The sequence below is a fragment of the Pithys albifrons genome, chromosome 11 (genome assembly GCF_047495875.1).
Source record: "Pithys albifrons albifrons isolate INPA30051 chromosome 11, PitAlb_v1, whole genome shotgun sequence".
Classification (NCBI taxonomy): Eukaryota; Metazoa; Chordata; class Aves; order Passeriformes; family Thamnophilidae; genus Pithys; species Pithys albifrons.
The window spans coordinates 13784800-13801613 of NC_092468.1; the positions used below are offsets into that span (position 1 = coordinate 13784800).

At 37.7% G+C, this 16814-nt stretch overlaps 1 protein-coding gene across 15 annotated transcripts in view; it reads right to left on the reverse strand.

Annotated features, from left to right (window-relative positions):
- Positions 1–16814, reverse strand: part of DLG1 (discs large MAGUK scaffold protein 1) — a 145169-nt gene that overhangs the window by 76993 nt on the left and 51362 nt on the right. For 11 of the 15 annotated variants that reach the window (XM_071566801.1, XM_071566806.1, XM_071566799.1 and 8 more), the window contains one exon: positions 16119–16283. In XM_071566801.1, the coding sequence (XP_071422902.1) occupies positions 16119–16283 (165 nt within the window). Of the gene's footprint in view, positions 1–3954; positions 4216–8500; positions 8645–16118; positions 16284–16814 lie in introns of those variants that run through there. The other 4 variants (XM_071566807.1, XM_071566808.1, XM_071566803.1 and 1 more) reach the window with 3 other exon arrangements.

Here is a 16814-nt window from a genome sequence, read left to right on the forward strand (position 1 = left end):
TCTTGAGAAGTTTCTATCTCTGCGTACACAGAAAATGCTTACAAAATGAAGCAAAGGTTCCAGAGACAGCCCCTTAACGCTCAAGTTTAAACTATTACAAATTTCCTACTTTTTAGCCTATTGATGAGAACACATAATAATGCATTTCTCTTACAGAAAAAAATCCTACCATTTTTATCACTGCTACAATGCTATCTTATGGAAAATGCAAACAGTGGAAGAACTAAGATTTGCAAAATAAATTCATGCTTTTAAAATGTGTGATACTACATAGCTAAAACTCAAGAATAATAAGGAAACTTAGTACAGCAAAACTCATGTTTAAATTTCAGAATGTGCTTTCTTATAGCAGAAGTCATTCAAAGCACATACTATTTAAAGCTGCTTTCTCACAATTTCATCTCAATATTAGCTGCACTATATAAATATTTAAAGATATCAAAATATAGAAAGGATTATAAATATCACTCTAAAAAAATCAGTTTTGGCAAGAAGTACAATTAAAGGGGGATTAGGGTAGACACTTGATTTTTTTTAATCATTATCTTTTTAAAGGATCTTACAATACCTCTATGTTGTTGCCTGATTAAACATAGCACTTCATACATCCTAGAAACAACATCCATTATTTTAAGTGACTTTCAAAGCAATAGTCCAGGACTAATTATACAGTAAAACTTCTATCAAGATCTTAAAAGGAAGATACACAAAGTCAAGAAATGACTGAGCTAAAAATTCACAAAAGCAGTTGGCAAGTTCTGAAATTTAAATTTAAGTTTTTGGAATGGGTAAGTGGAGTTAGGAGGGGGTTTCTGTTCCACTCCTTCTCCTCTTTCTTAAAACATTTTCTAGAAAACCAAAGTCCAAATTAGCACAGTATATTCAAAGAGCTAAAGAATTTTTCAGTATCCAATGACAGAAGCAGCTCATGCTCAGTGATGTGCTAAGAATAACCTCAATGCACTGCTATAATCACCAGTTTAATGATATGTGAGTTTCAGACAAATCACTTTCTGGATTTTGTAGCACAACAAGGGCCAAATACTGCCCACAGTTAAAATGCTTTCTGAGACATGATAGCTGGATTCACTCTGAGAAACAGAAGCTTCTGAGAGCTCTGCAAAGACAGTGGGGGGAAAGCAGTGCCCTGGATACAGCCATCTTCATGGATGCAATCTGCATATCTCTTGTTAGAGCAGCACTTCAAATTACCCCGTATTTTTCATTTGCATACCATGTATTTACTAAGCTCATGGTACAGTTTTTCACCCTTGCAATTATAAATTTGTTGTATGCTTGGTTTTATCATTATCTTCCATTTTATACCACAGATTTGGCTTTTATTACAGAAATCAATAAATTTGCTGACAAAAATTCAAATACCAACTCCCAATCAAATTCCTTGCTTCTTCTCACTGAGTGACTAACTCCTCCCCCCAGGGAATGAGTAGGAAGAAACAATAAAGGCCTCAAATTCCTAATCATGTTAAACAGCTTCTGAGACTCCTGAAGGAGACTGGTGTCATTAGTGGGGCACAACATATTTGGGCACATGTGCACTCCTTTGGGCAGAGACCAAGTGATAACTACAGCAAAAAGCAACGCTACTATATTCACCATCAACTTCATCCTTGCTTCTTTAGGGTAAGAATGAAGTTGAGGTGGATATAGTATCCCCCACTCAGAAAATACCAATCAGAAAAGTTTCTTCTTTAGGAAAAATCCTCTGACCACCTTGCTGGGCGAGGGTGACCCGAACAGGTCCCAGAGCAGGACAGGTGTGTGCAGCCCCATCTGCAGGGTTGTTTCTCTTTAACTGGTAATAGAGAGAACTAAGCAAGTATGACCATTTCATGCCCTTCAAGAAAGCCAAGCAAATGAAGGGACAGCTAAAACTTGGGCCATTGTAGCAGCTTTACAGGGAAGGAGACCAGTGCTTTGAAAACCATCACACTGATTATGTATCTGTGAAAAATCATGATGTCACAACAATAAGAGGAAATAAAGTCCATAATCACAAGTAGAATTTCAACAGAACAGGCTGAAATGAGAAGTTCCTCATATGCAATTATTTATTTGGACTCTGCAAATGTGATTACATCCAAATGATGGGGATGTGTCTTAAATGAACAAATAAAAGACATCAAGAATTTTCAGAACATTACAAAGCAGAACATAAACTGACAAGAACGGAAAAACAAAATTGCACCACAATGAACAATCTTCAAATGTCTTTTTCTCTCCCTGAGGCTAAAACAGCTGAAATGGGAGGATAAGGTATGAGCACAGTACAGCATCTTTCCAGAGGAAGTGGCTTAAACAAGCTCTTATGTTTTCAGTGCCTTATTTCTGAATATGCTCATTAAGGTTTTTTTTATCAACCACTTCAAAATATTTTACGGGTTTTTTCCTCTCCTTCTGGCCATGAACATATATAAGCAGTTCTTTTTAACAGAAGAACTGTCAGAGCTGTGTAAAAATTTGGCAGGCTTTCAGAGAGGTAAGCAGTCTTTTTCATAGCAGAAAAACAGAACATAAACCTAGAATATTTACAGAATCACAGCTTCAGTTTGAACAAATCTGAGGATCTTTATCTGGTCCAACTCTCACTCAAAGCAGACTATTCCATATATTATTTATCGGCAAATTTCTAGGCCTGACCAGTCAGTCTAACTGCAAGTTTCAAGCATTCTAACATTACTTCTTCAAGCATTAAACAAGAGCAACTTGTTTATTCAAAAGGCTAATACTGTAGATTTTGACAAAAATATAACAGTACTTACATCTACTTAATGCATCACTTCCAGTTGTATAACAACCCATTAGAAAAACTGCAGGATCTGTCTTCCCCATCATGCACATTTGCAACAAGAAAGTGAAAATCCCTCTCTACACTTCCTATTCATTGTTTACACCGAATTCATAAGCAAAAAAAAAAATCCACAGGCAGACTTCAGGGGAAGTGCCAGTTTATCATCTTTGAAACAACTACCAACAGATACAAATGATCATAACAAAATCACAGTGTCCGAGGGTAAATGTTTTCTTTTTTTTACAAGTTTCTGTAGTATTTCAGGTTAAACAACATCTTGACTAATGATGAATTTCATTTGGGAGTAAGCAAAACAAACCTGATCTCACCTTTTTAAATAATACTGACATCTCAGCATTGTTCCATAGATCTTTCTTTGCTGTATTATCCAGATACACTTATTTTCTAATGCAAATAAGTTTAAACTCCTTTCAATATCAACTCTAAGGACTCAGAGCCACACAGTTAAGACTCAGCTTGCTTATTTTTACCTGACTTTCAATGATGATTAATGAAAATATCACTTAGAGCAGATAGATATTGAACCTGAAAATGTCACGTTTTTCTCACAGACTGCACTATTAGATGTACATTCTGTATGTAAGGAAGGCATTCCTTCATCTCATTTATGGATTATTAGCAGCCAAAAAACCTAGAAAGCTATTACAGACTAGAATTTTATATGCTACCTAGAGTTAAGGTTTCAAATCATTTAATCCTTTAGATACAATTCCTTAACCATTAAATACTTATTTCTTATTTGATTTGACAACTTGCTAGAGCTATAAATTGATATTCCTCAACTACGTTATTCCCCTCCAGAGCCAGGCAGCAGAACGCAAAGCACATTTTTAATATTTCACTATTTCATTAAAATATCTCATATTTAAACTTGCTGGAGGCTCATCACTTGCAAAATAACTTAAATAAAAAATCAGACCGCATTTAGTGTTTCCATTTTCAGGCTTTAATGCTAGAAATTATACAGAGGGCTGTGAAGTATGAAAATGAAAGCAGGCAGAAAACACTATTCATAAATAAGAGATTATATGAAATCATGCATATATAAATAATTGCTATTTCTGACCAGCAAGTTAGCAGAAAACATGCAGACAGAATCACTTTAACAAGTGGCACGTTACCTGGGTGGAGCTGGCAGCAACAGAGATGCAGTCAATGAACCCATGTCTCCGAGTGAAAAAGGCCACAATCTGCTGCCACCGGGAAGGCTCATTCCGTAACTCATCTGTTGAACCTTTCTTTGCCCACTGCTTCTGCTTTGGGCCTGCAGAGCTGTGGCTTGAGCCAGTGTTGCCTCGACTGGCACGAGAATAGAGGAGTGTGTTATTTCCGAAAATGTAATTCATCTCTGCAGCTCTGCAGGTGGTTGCCAGGCAGTCTTAATTCCCTACCAGCTGCTGAGTGGTGAATGAGCAGGAAAAAAAAATGCAGATAGAATTACAGCAGCATCATTTACTAACCAGGAAAACAAAATTCTTGCAAGCTGATGGTATTTATCTTCCAAGGCTTTCCACCCTTTACATCCCCTCTCTACCTGTGATTACAACGATGAGTATAATCTTGAGCAATTTTGGGGAAAAAAAAAAAAGAGAGAGAAAGAAAGGAAAAAAAAGACAAGCGAAGGTTTTCCTTAATTTTCCTTCTCGGAACCCACAGGATGAAAACCTTGCTTTCTCTTCCTAGCTGACAACAGATATTTAAGAGAAACTGGGTAGCAGGTACAGTACAACATTACATATTCACAGCTATGAGGATGGTGGTGGATGATAACAGCTACTGGGTGGAGAAAGCACAGATCAAAAATAACCAAGTTTCAATCACTGCCTGTAGAAAGATCCAATAGCAGCTTTTCACTTCCTTGCTTGCATAAATTATGAACCTGAAGCAAACAAAACAAGGAACACACAGTGTAACTGCACTTGCTCACTGATCCTGCCTTTCTGAAAACATTCTACAGAGCAGAAACACTTTATCATGCTCAAGACAAGGATTTAAGAACCAACTGCTTGCTGGTTTCTTCTTGTTTTTTCCCCTTCTTTAGTGCATAAAATAACTATAGAGGGATGGAAACACGGTACCACAAAGCACTAATTTTTACTGGGTATCAGAGGATGTCTAGTGAGGCTGTTCTACTGTGGTTTTGTGGGTTTTTTTAATCAGCAAGAAGATTAGAGAGACTTAAGATAAAACACTAAGAGTACACACTGTTGTTCTTATTCTGTAAATAATCTGTCATGTTCATAACCCCTATTTCCAAATTTTTTGACTACTATTATGAAAATAATAAATATATATGTTTATTGTGACCCAATATTATTTCTCAATACTACAAGAGTAGTTTCAAAATGAAAAATCCTTACTATTCACTAATGACTTTTCAGGAAGATTATTTTGATTTCCCACGCACATGACAAGTGTTACTGCTAGAAGTGTGCAGTTTCTCTGCTCTCTTCACAGTAAAGAAGAACACACAATAATCATCTAACAGATTATACGGAATTCAAGTTACCTTACAGAACTCACCACTCAAATTTTTACAGCCAATTGTTTTAAAAATCCCCTCCAGCTCACATGAGAGATGACTAATGAAATCGGTGAAGTGTCAAGGCTTTCAGTACAAGCCAATCTCTGGAAAGCCAAAGCAAAAAGATGACAAAAGTTGGTGGTATAATGCTATGGTCATAATCACTGCACCAGGGCAAACATTTTAAGAAAGCAGCAAATTCTCCATGTAATGAACAAAGGCAGAAAAATTCCTTACAATGCGGCCACAGATTACAACCACTTAATTCTAATTCTGACTCATGGTGTGCATTTTAGTAGAGATTACCACATTCCCTCACATACTCTTTGGGGTGCAATATAATCTTCTGCTTAACAAATTCTGACTGACAGCTGTCCTATCCTGTGAAACCATTTTTTCCCGAGAGCTTATATTACAAGCAGAAATAATACTCCATTAATTGAAATCTGTCATAGTAAGATCGATGCACCATTTACTTCTAGTCACTAGAATAGCTCAATAACAAACCACATGCCAATATTCTCAGCACACCTTTCAGACAGACTTTATTAATATTTATAAAATACAATGGCTTATCTGTGCAAGGCATATGAAAATCAGTCTGACTTGTGCAGTGTCCTCAAAACTATGAATGTAAGAGAGATAATGGAGGTAGAGAAATGCCTGCAACACAGTAGATACGATGATCCTTTTAAATGGACAAGCTTTTTATAATGAGAATTCTTCTCACAAAAAGACTGCAGCCCTACCTGAGACCTACCTTTTTCCAGACACAAAATGTCTAGTCTGAAAAGGTGATGAATTTATTACTGGAGAAATGTATTAATCCTTGGCTATGATTGAAGGTATTTGCAACAAGCGACAAATTACATGCTTTGAGTTCCAAGTCTTCTTGTAACGAGTCAAGGCAAAAATATTTATCTTTTTCTACCTATGGCCTTGAATGTCCACACTGCTGTACTTTTTATTATATAACTCAGAGCACAAGAATTAGTATAACTTTTGAAAAAACATCAAGATTTCATTTCTCTCTCTCTCTCCATAGGCTCCACATGGAAAGTCATATGGAAGAGCTTTGCTTAAAATTCTGACAGGAAGTACCACAATACATGGACAAGTAATGCACCAAGTATGTCTTTTTGTTACTATTTTATCCATCTGAAGACAAGAGTGCTTTGCTGTGTTTTAAGGCAGTTTCTTTCAAGGATGATTCCCACTCAGACAACAATCAACTATGACAACACTGGCACAGAGATTTTGGAAATCAGCACTTCAGGAAAGCAACATACGCACAGAGCTGAAAGTGAAGCAATGCTGCTTTAATTTCAATGGAGACAGAAATCCAGAAAAGTACCTAAGGAAGAGGTTATGCAATCTCGCTGGTGATGCAAGACAGCAATCTGTGTCACCTACACTCCATATGGATGGGAATGATATCGAGCAAGATTTGCTGACGCCTAAGCAGATACAGTTGCAGTTATTTGTAGAAGGAGCCTGTACTGTGGGGATGAGACAAACCCCCATTTTTACCAGCTACAGAGCAACCTGACGATAAAGGCAAGGCACAGCTCTAGAGATGGCACAACATCAGGATAACACAAGGAGTCCAGATTAGAAGAATGACCACTTGTACTGTTAAAAAAACAGGAGGCAGTAAAAATGAGGGCTCATTTCAGTCAAAGAGCATTTCAACAGAGGGTAAGACCTACAAGTTAAAAATGGAGAAAGTTCTATTTGGACAGAAAAGGGAATACCCAGAAAAAGGAGAATCATCAACAGATGTGGCAGCTGGAATTGCATCTGTGAATGACTCCCTCCAGAGTCAAGAGGTACAACAGGAGGGCTCATCAGGGAATCTCAGGAAGTCCTAAAAGGAGCAGGAACCTTCCATCATGTTCTAGATATTGAACCGATGCTAATAAAATTAAAGACAAAGTAAACAAAACATGCCACACACCAAAACAAACAAAAACCCCAAACTATTTATTGCAAGGCAAGAATTGACAACTTGCAGATTGAAAAAAAAATTAACAAAATAAAAATCAAACACACGTGAAGAATCCCCTTCCAAAACAAAGCATCACATAAAGATTTCTGTGTTAATAATCACAGCTTTGTACAATTTAATAAATTTACTGCAACATTCATCTGCATTTCTAGTGACTGTAGAGTAACATGATTTGTTCTCTGGCCAATTAACAAGATACAGTAATCACAGTGGTGACTAAATGTAAATATCAACATCAAATTCCTGGACTAGAATTTCTTCGACTTTGTACCTAAGCAAATTCATGTTATCAGCTTGCTGGGACAAGCTAAAACATGACATAAAACCATATTTTAATCTCTAAGATAAATGTTTCCTGGACATAACTTTAAAAGGAGAATACATACCTACAAATTAAAAAGGCATAGTTAACAAAAACTGTTTGTAAACAGAAACAGCAGTTTTATCTCAATTACCTTTCTAAACAAAAAGCAACAACTCCCCTGAAGCATTTGAAAAGTGTCTTATATTAGTTTTGCTACCATCCAGCTAAACAGAATATTGGCTAAAATACACATGGGCCCTAAGGAATAAACTGATAGACTTAACAGGAAAAATTCAAGAATCACCTAAAAAATGGCAGGAACTTATTTCCAGTATCATTTAGGTTTTGACAAAAAAAATTGAGACAAAATGTGCAGAACTCCATTTAATTATTCAAACATAAGACTGTGCAATTTTAATTCTCTAGTGATGGGAACAAAAACAACACTGAAAATGTAGATACAAGCTCATGTTTATGCCTTACATTTTTCAGAACTCCAGATTTAATAAACCTTCACTAGCATAACAAATTTAAGTCTCATTTAACAAGCGTATAAAATATCCTAATCCCAAGCCCAGGAGTTCAGAATTCAAATACCATGGAAAAAAATTCCTAACCCTTTTTGCTAAGATATGCTAGAAAATCTGCCTTAGCTTTTAGTTGAGACAGAACTGAAGGATAGTTCTTGATCAAGTGTGATTCACATACGTCACACAGTCAATAGAAAGCACATATTTTAGTGCTGAAACTAACTTATAACTAAACACTCCAGCATGATTATTCTATAATGACACATTTATGTATAAATATTTAATATAAAAATATTATTACCTTATTATTGATACTGAGACAACCTACCAATCTGGGCAGATTAAACTGCCTGGTCTTCCGCACCCTGTTCATGAATCTCCTGCCCATCTTTTTAGCACGCCAGACTGATAAAAACATCTTGTGTTTAATGCAAGTTCCTTTAGGTTTGCTTCAGTCATCAAAATGAACCCAACTGCACCAGGAGCTGAGGGAAAATCTCGGGTGAAAACAGTGTAACCAGTTATTAAAATGACTTGATGTTGATTACTGTATCTTAGGTTGCTCTAATGTTTGGATTAATCCACAGTCCATCTGTTACAGTTTTTCTTTCTTGTCTCTGTTGACAAGAATTTGTTGAGCAGATCCATATGGAGGCAGGGGCAGATTTGGTCAACTGCTTCTTACTATAAGACACAAACTGACATCCTTGCATATATTTGCACACTCTTCAGTTACAGGAAGTTTAAAAGTAGTAACCTATAGAGAACTCGGGCAATGCATTTTAATTAAATATTGCATGACGACTCCTCTCAAGTGTGGCCACTAAAGTACAATACCAGTCTAAAAATGACTATGTCTGAGGGTATGTTAAGGCTTTTCTTTATAATTTTCTATATTCTAGGTATGTTCCTCACACCAGAAGCACTGCCTTTCTGTTGAAGATGGTAAAGCTTTACAAAGTCCTCAATTTAGAAAAGAGTAACAGATTGCAGCCTTCTCACAGTCATAACCTATCTCGCCAATTACATGTCAACTGATCTTCAATTTCAAAATGGAAACAGCATCTTCATTTCCAGGGTAATCTCACCTACATTCTCAGACTGAAGCAGGACAAGAAAATGAACACAGCAGAGAGGAAGTTAAAATTACTTTGACTGCTGGCCTGTTGGCTAACCTCGAACCTGCACAATTCAAACCATAAGGACCATTATAGTCTTTCTGAGAGCAGAACTCTCCTAATGAGCAGAAAGGGCTACTTGAACAGAAGCTCCACAAGCTCCAAAAGACTTCTGGGGAATCCCTTGAGGGAACAGATAGGACTGGAGGGGAAGACACATCAGGAGATAGAAAGAAGGAAACCTATTAAGTTTATCAGCACAAGATTCAGGTTTAAATGGAAAGCAGATTGTCCTGTATTGATGGAAGCATGTGTGAATATGCACATTTATATAACAGCTATTTCCATATAGATTAATGGGAAGGAAATAAATAAAGGTGGTTGTTTGCAATTGAAGAAACAGGGCAGAAGAGACAAGCCATGTATGCTGTAATAGCTTTATTGATGTAGCAAGAAACCAAAAGACTATCAGCAAGTGAAAGATTATTCCAAAAGTCAGACGCTGGCTGTAGATCACTGTGTTTAGGGTTATAAAATGACTATCATCTGCTCATTTATATTTCTGAATACAATTTTAATTTTTGGAATAACCATTCCCTAGTCATTTTCATAATTTTGGAGACTCAGTGCTACTGACTGTAGTTTCACTGGCATCTCCTGGCTCAGCTCTTTTCCAAGCTGAGGGGTCAAACCAGCTCATCCTCCACCATAGCTGCCCTCTGTCTCTGACCACTCTTATTCTTTTATCTGCCATTTCTGAATTTGCCTCCTTAATCAAGATAACTAATGTGCAGATTTCTACAGTGATAAAATAATGCAGTTTTGTTCCCATTTGCTTCTCTAGATATTCCTTGTATTCTATTTGGGTTTTTGACTGCAAATTGAATATTGAGATCATTATTCCATTGATCTATTATAACCCTGAGCTCTCATTCCCCCAAGATGATGCAATGAGAACACGAGTTCTTCCGAGATCCCTCTGGTAACCTCCATCCATCAGGATTACCGATTCTTTCTTAACTTTTACTTTCCTTTTGTTGTTGGTTTGGTTTTGGTGGTGCGTTTGTGTTGGTTTGAGAGTTTTTAACTGTTAAATCCCAAAATTATTATTTTATTATTTTGTGACAGCTTAAGTTTCTCTGTAAACTTTTTTGAGGAAGTCTCTTGTGTGCATCTAAGAAAACCTAGAAACCTACATCAACAAGATGATCTTTATGCACATGTTTTAAGGGATTTATGCAGCAGAAATTCACTTTACAATGCATTCATTGCTTTCTCATGTCTAATTTCTTCACATGCCCATTGATCCTGCATTTCAGAACAGTTTCACTGTGTTTTGTCAGTATAGAAATGAGAGTGAGCTCCCATTTCTCCTCTGCCTTCTGGAATCTATTTTAAGAACAAGCACCTTGCCATAATTCATTCCTGTGATACCACAGTCAGGATAAGTAGACTGTTATACAGCACTGCAGCACTAGTAGATAAGCAGTTTCAAATCAGGGTTAATTTAAGACCATTAAGCTTAAATACCATTGGGTCCTGGAAATACTTTACCAAAGATGACTAAATGTGAAAAAAACAGGAATACGTTAAGTAAGCACAAGACATTTATTTCACAAACTGCAGCTGCACTGCTGCACTAGGATTACAAAGCCTGTCTGGAGGTGGTTTGGGTATCTCTGCCACGCTGTTAGACACTTTTTTGAAGTGACATGTTCACTACACTAAGCACGGGCTCTGGGGCACAGAAACACAAGCTGCTGCTTTTCTAAGCAAGACAAAAGGTAAGGCTAAAGGGCACTCTTCTCACCCAACAGACACACGATCTTAACATTAGGCCAAACAAAACGCCCAACTAAACCACTGCCTCTCTCCTCAGTGAATAGTGTAAGCACAGACCAATCCTCTCCTTCCCAACACACCATCCCAAGCTTCAGCAGAGATTCACAGAGTCAAAGAAGGTAAATGCTGGTTTACTGCTTTTATTCTAATCAAGGACTACTTGCACTCTCATGTAAACTGAGCCTGAATAAGTTTAATTTTCCCTAGATCTGACACTACAAGGTGAACACAGATAAAGCACAGGTGCATGGACATGGGGCACAGCTACTGCTTCAAGGGTATTCACCACTGCCTTCACCTAGTCAAAGACTCCTGTAGTCAAGACCTGGAGGTAAAACTCACACCTTTCTTCTCAATGGGAAACAGTATTTCAGCTTAGTTTGAAATATTTCACCGTTCACAGACAGGAAACAGTAACTCATTTGCATTTAATGTCATAATATTATGAAGTCATAGTTTTATTTACTGAAATACGTTTATATAACACCAAAAGACTCCTCTAATGTGCTTTACATGGTCAAACAACACTAATCCACGTGTCTAACACATGTTTAAAGTATCTCTGGTACAGTGAAGTGGGGAATTTTAGTGCATTACCTGAAGCACAAGTGCTCTAGCAGAATGTAGCAGCACTAGGGCAGAGTGACAGGTCTATGCAGAGATCAAACAGGCAGCAGTGAGAGGCTGATCACTGCTCTGCCCAATCTGCTCAGCATTGACTGTTCCCAGCATTACCAGTATAGAGATCACCATTCCTGCAGCCAAGAGCATGCACAAAATATGGACAAGAGTCCACAATTATATAACTGTAGGTTAACATATTTTCCACCACCACCTTCAACCTATTTTTCACAATTCCTGGACTGTTCTGCTACTCCACTGATGATTGCACAAAGCTACTCTAGAGATACCAAATATTTAACCAATAGAATACCTTTAGTTCCTTGCAGATGTACTGCTCAGTCAGTAAGTAGAATTTTCAAGTATAGCATGAATAAGCAATTTTTGGTCCCTTACTAGACTAATAGAGCCGGTACCATGTTCAAGCTAAGACATTTCTGCTCAGCTGTCCATGTGTGTAAGGAACAGACAGAGTGCAGGCATTTTCCTCACAGCCTTTGAAGATTGGTGCTATGGTGAAAATCCCCAGAGACAGATCAGCAAAACCGATTTGATTAAAGGCAAAAAGAATTGCAGAGACTTTTCTGAATCAGAAAGCCTGGCTTCCTGTTTTTACAAACAGGCCTCACCCTTTAACTCCTGAGGTTCATCTGCCACGGCCAAGCAAGCTTGGCCAGTGACAGTGAAGTCCTCAGGACTAGAACCTACAGCCCCCAGCATTTCCCAGGAGGTCTCCCATCCAAGTACTACCCGGGGCTGACCCTGCTTGGCTTCCGAGATCTGACGGGATCAGGTATCAGGGTGGTATTTAACTGCCTACACAAACATAATACTGGAATACATGGAAACCCCAATCAGAGTTTACAGTTAAATACTGAATTGTCAGGATGCATCATAAGTATAGAGCTATAAATAAAATGTTTTCCCCTTGATGCACAAATTGCTTTAAATATTACTGATGTTTTTTGTCTTATTACACCATGACCCATTATTTTATAGCCTTCTAATAATCTATAATTCAGAGGTTTTTCCTTGATAGAAAACTCCAGCTTTCATTCCACAGCTTAAAAATTGCTTAGTATTATATCATGCCATATCCATGACAGATTTCACTTGACTGGAGCTAATTAATAAAAGCATATGTTAAACCCAAACCCCTCACTCTGAAGGTGTGATACAGCAGCTAAATTCAGTGTTACGTTGAAATAACCGCTTTGTAGCATCGCCATCTCGTGGCCAATCTGCAGAGCAACATAGTCCCTCAAGTACATCCCAGTCAGTCCAACGGGATCCCACTGCGTTTCAGAACGCAAGGAACATCGCGCTGCAACCCCAAGTTTCCACGAGGAATTTGGAAACTTCATAGTAAAGAAATTACGGTACCAGCTGCCAACCCACGTGAAAATATTATTTAAAGTGTTTGGGACAGAGTGTCTGTGAAGAATTTGAACTTCAACAATTTTCCACATCTCTTCAGGATTCTCTACAATTAAACATGGAAGAAAAAAAAAAAACCAAAACCAGAGTGTTTTAGAGCTTTAATTAGGGTTCCACTTCGCACAGTATTAAACAGGGAGCAGAGCACATGAAATCTCCTGGGTTAAGTTTACTACTTTGCTACTTAAGATACAAGGAAGAAAACATTTCTTGTTTCAACTGACAGAGCTCCTCTCTAACAAGACAAAACCTGTAAGCCTTATTGGAACTTTAAATCAGTACAGCTAATATCACTTATTTCACGCTGATTGCAAACATGCAATATTTTATCCCAATATGAATCTGAGGTAGCCTGTTCCTCCATCAGGAAGATAAATCACCTTGAGTTACTGCAGTACTTAATGTGGAACATTTGATAAACAGTACTCACATGCTCATCCTCTAAAAATTTGGGATGTGCATTTGTCTTTTTGGTCATTGAAAGCTGCCCTTTGAAAAGAGCATCCACTGGTCCAAGCAAGCTGTAAAAAGCTGCTTTAAGTCCTACAGTGTTTGAAAGTTTGTCTCAGGAACAAAATGCAGCTAGTTAAAACCAGGCATCTCCCCTCCCTTCTGTTGTTTTATGTTACTAGTCCAGACTATAGAGAATTTGCTGTAACAGAAGGTATTCCTCACAATCTGATTCTACTGCCCCCTGCAGCGTTGCTTAAAAAGCAACACATGATCATAAAACCACTGACTTCTCCAAACTGCTAACACTGTATTTGAAATTCCAAGAGTATTTAACATACATATTCAAAATAAAAAACTCTTATTATTTTATTCCTGTAATAAACACATTCTCTTTTATGTTTAGTTTCCTTAAGCAATGAACTATTAAACAAAGATAATCTTCCCAGAGGAAGAGAATTTTTTTTTAGATTTCCAATAGTTGCATATCAAATGTGTTTTATTACTTTCTGAATATCAATAAATTCAGGGAATTGGACATGTGAAAGTGTGTTACTCTGTGTCTACCTTCATAAGCAAGAAAAGATTGAAGTCCTTCAATAATGAAAGCTTTGTCATATTAGCATTCCTAGAACGCACTTCAGAAGTCAATATAATCCACTTCAAAATGGTTATTAATTAGGGTTTAAAGAACTCATATTTTCTAGCTGGAGACTATGGAAAAATACAGAGTTCATTATGGAATTATATGTAAAAATAACTGTGTTTAATATCATCATATACATTTTTTAAATCTTAGAAAACCTGGAAAACAAGTGGTTAATACATTTACACACTATAGCTGGTTCTTCTACAGAATCTTTACAAGTCATTTATAAAGAGCTGATACTTTCAACAAGATTTTTCTTCATAATTAAAAAAAGGAAATACAACTAGGTTCAAAACAGCTTTTTTTAAAAAATATCATAGAATTGCACATATCACAGAATTATCTGGTTCCAACAGACACTATGGATGATATAGGTCCAAACTCCCTGCTATGGGCTTAGACACAACTAGACCAGGTGGCTCAAAGCCCCATCCAACCTGGCCATCAACACTTCCAGGGCTGGATCATCCACAACTTCTCTGACAACCTGTTCCTGTGTCTCAACACTCTCACAATAAACAAAGAATTTCTTCCTCTTACCTAATCTAAATCTACCCTCTTTCAATTTCAAACCATTCCCCACCTCATCCTATCCCTACATGTCCTTGTAAAAATTCCCTCTCCAGCTCTCTTGCACCATCACGTACTGGATGGGTCTCTAAGGTCTCCCTTAAGCCTACTCTTCTCCATGCTGGACAATCCCAACTCTCTCCGCTTGCCTTCACAGCAGAGGTGCTCCATCCCTCTGATCATCCTCATGGCCCCACTCTGGACCTGCTCCAACAGATCCATGTCCTTCTTATGCTGGGGACCCCAGAGCTGGATGAGTCCTCTGGTGAGCACTGCAGGTGCTCACCAGAGCAGTGTAGAGGGGCAGAACTCCTTCACTCAGCCTGCTGCCCACACTGCTTTGGATGCAGCCCAGGACACACTTGACTCCCTGTGCTGCCACCACACATGGCCAGGTCATGTCCAGCCTCTCATCCACCAGCACCCCCATGAACTTCTCCCCAGGGCTCCTCCCAGTGTAATGGAATTTGTTCTTTACAGTCACAAAGGACACTACCACACACCAACAACTGCACCAAAACCATCAAGCTATAGGCCTACTACAATGTAAGTCCATCTCATCATTGTGAAGCCCAAACACTCACCAATATCAAATCACTTCTCCATGTTTTCCTCAAAACAAGTTATGAAGACTCAGATGTGTTACAGAAAACAGCACTTAGTCTGGCATACAAATGCTGTGCTATTCAGCAAGTTATTAGGCTGTGTCTACCTACTAACCCACTGAATAAAACTGCCTGTTATAACTCACTCCAAAACCTTACACTCAGTTTGTTGTCTTAATCTTTAAATCTGTCTTGAAGTTACTGGAGCTGGCTTGAGAATAATGATTCTGCATGCTGAAAAACTCCAGAGACACACATTGCATTTGGCTTATTACATTTTCCACACAGGGCCTCCATTGAAACATTTACTAGAAACAAACTCAGAATTGATTTTACAGGATCCTGATAGGAAACCCAAAATGTAACTGGCAGCAGGAACTATAGTGCTCTCAAAACTACACCCAGAACCTCAATTTACCTACATTTGCTTTCTGGGCATTTTATTACCATGCACATTTTAGTCAGAATATGTAGAACTAAGTCAATGCCTTAATGTCTACAAAGTTGATTTCACAAATGAGCAACTCCATAAAAAACCAGAAGCAGGTGTATCACATGTAGTTTGGTTGTCCCACAAAATTAAGTTCCTGGAGGGCATATCAAAAAGTTCACTTTAAAAATGCCTACCTTTACTGGTGAAATATGAGAATGGGAAACAAATCCATGAACATTCTCGATCTGTGACAGATTCTTCTCCGATACATGAACCAGCTCTGGCCCCGTCACCTCATTGGCAATGTGTGGAGAGCTGTGCTCCTGTGGAGGTGTATCTTCATCCTGGTAGCGGTATTTCTGAAGAAAAAAAATACAGAAATAGATCAGTCCACCATAGAAATGGGAAAAGACCATCCAGAAAACCTAAGTCAAACAGAAATAGTTATTTTTCTGACCTTGCCTACCTCAAAGCAATAAAATCTATAAATCAATGTTTTAATTAGTATTTTTAGTTTAAAGACTGATCCTGTCCAAAAATATTCTGGCTTTTTTAATCACTCCTGGAATTACTATGACCTTACCTAAACTCCTGTAGAGTTTATTGTGTCTCTAAGATGCAACCCAACATTTTCTAACCCCATTCACTTCCACACACCACTACTGTACTCCTGAGTACATACATTGTTATTACTAGTTTTCAGGGAAAGCATATCCCATCACTAAAGGTACAGGAAAACCTTCTAAACATGTATTTATTTTAAAGTTGGAAAAAGTTATCACTCCTGTTGAAGAATATTTACAATAGAAGACATTCCCTTACTGATTTTTAGAACAGAATTCTGAGATCTACATACTATAACTTAAGTCAAAAATAGTCTTTTTCTTAGT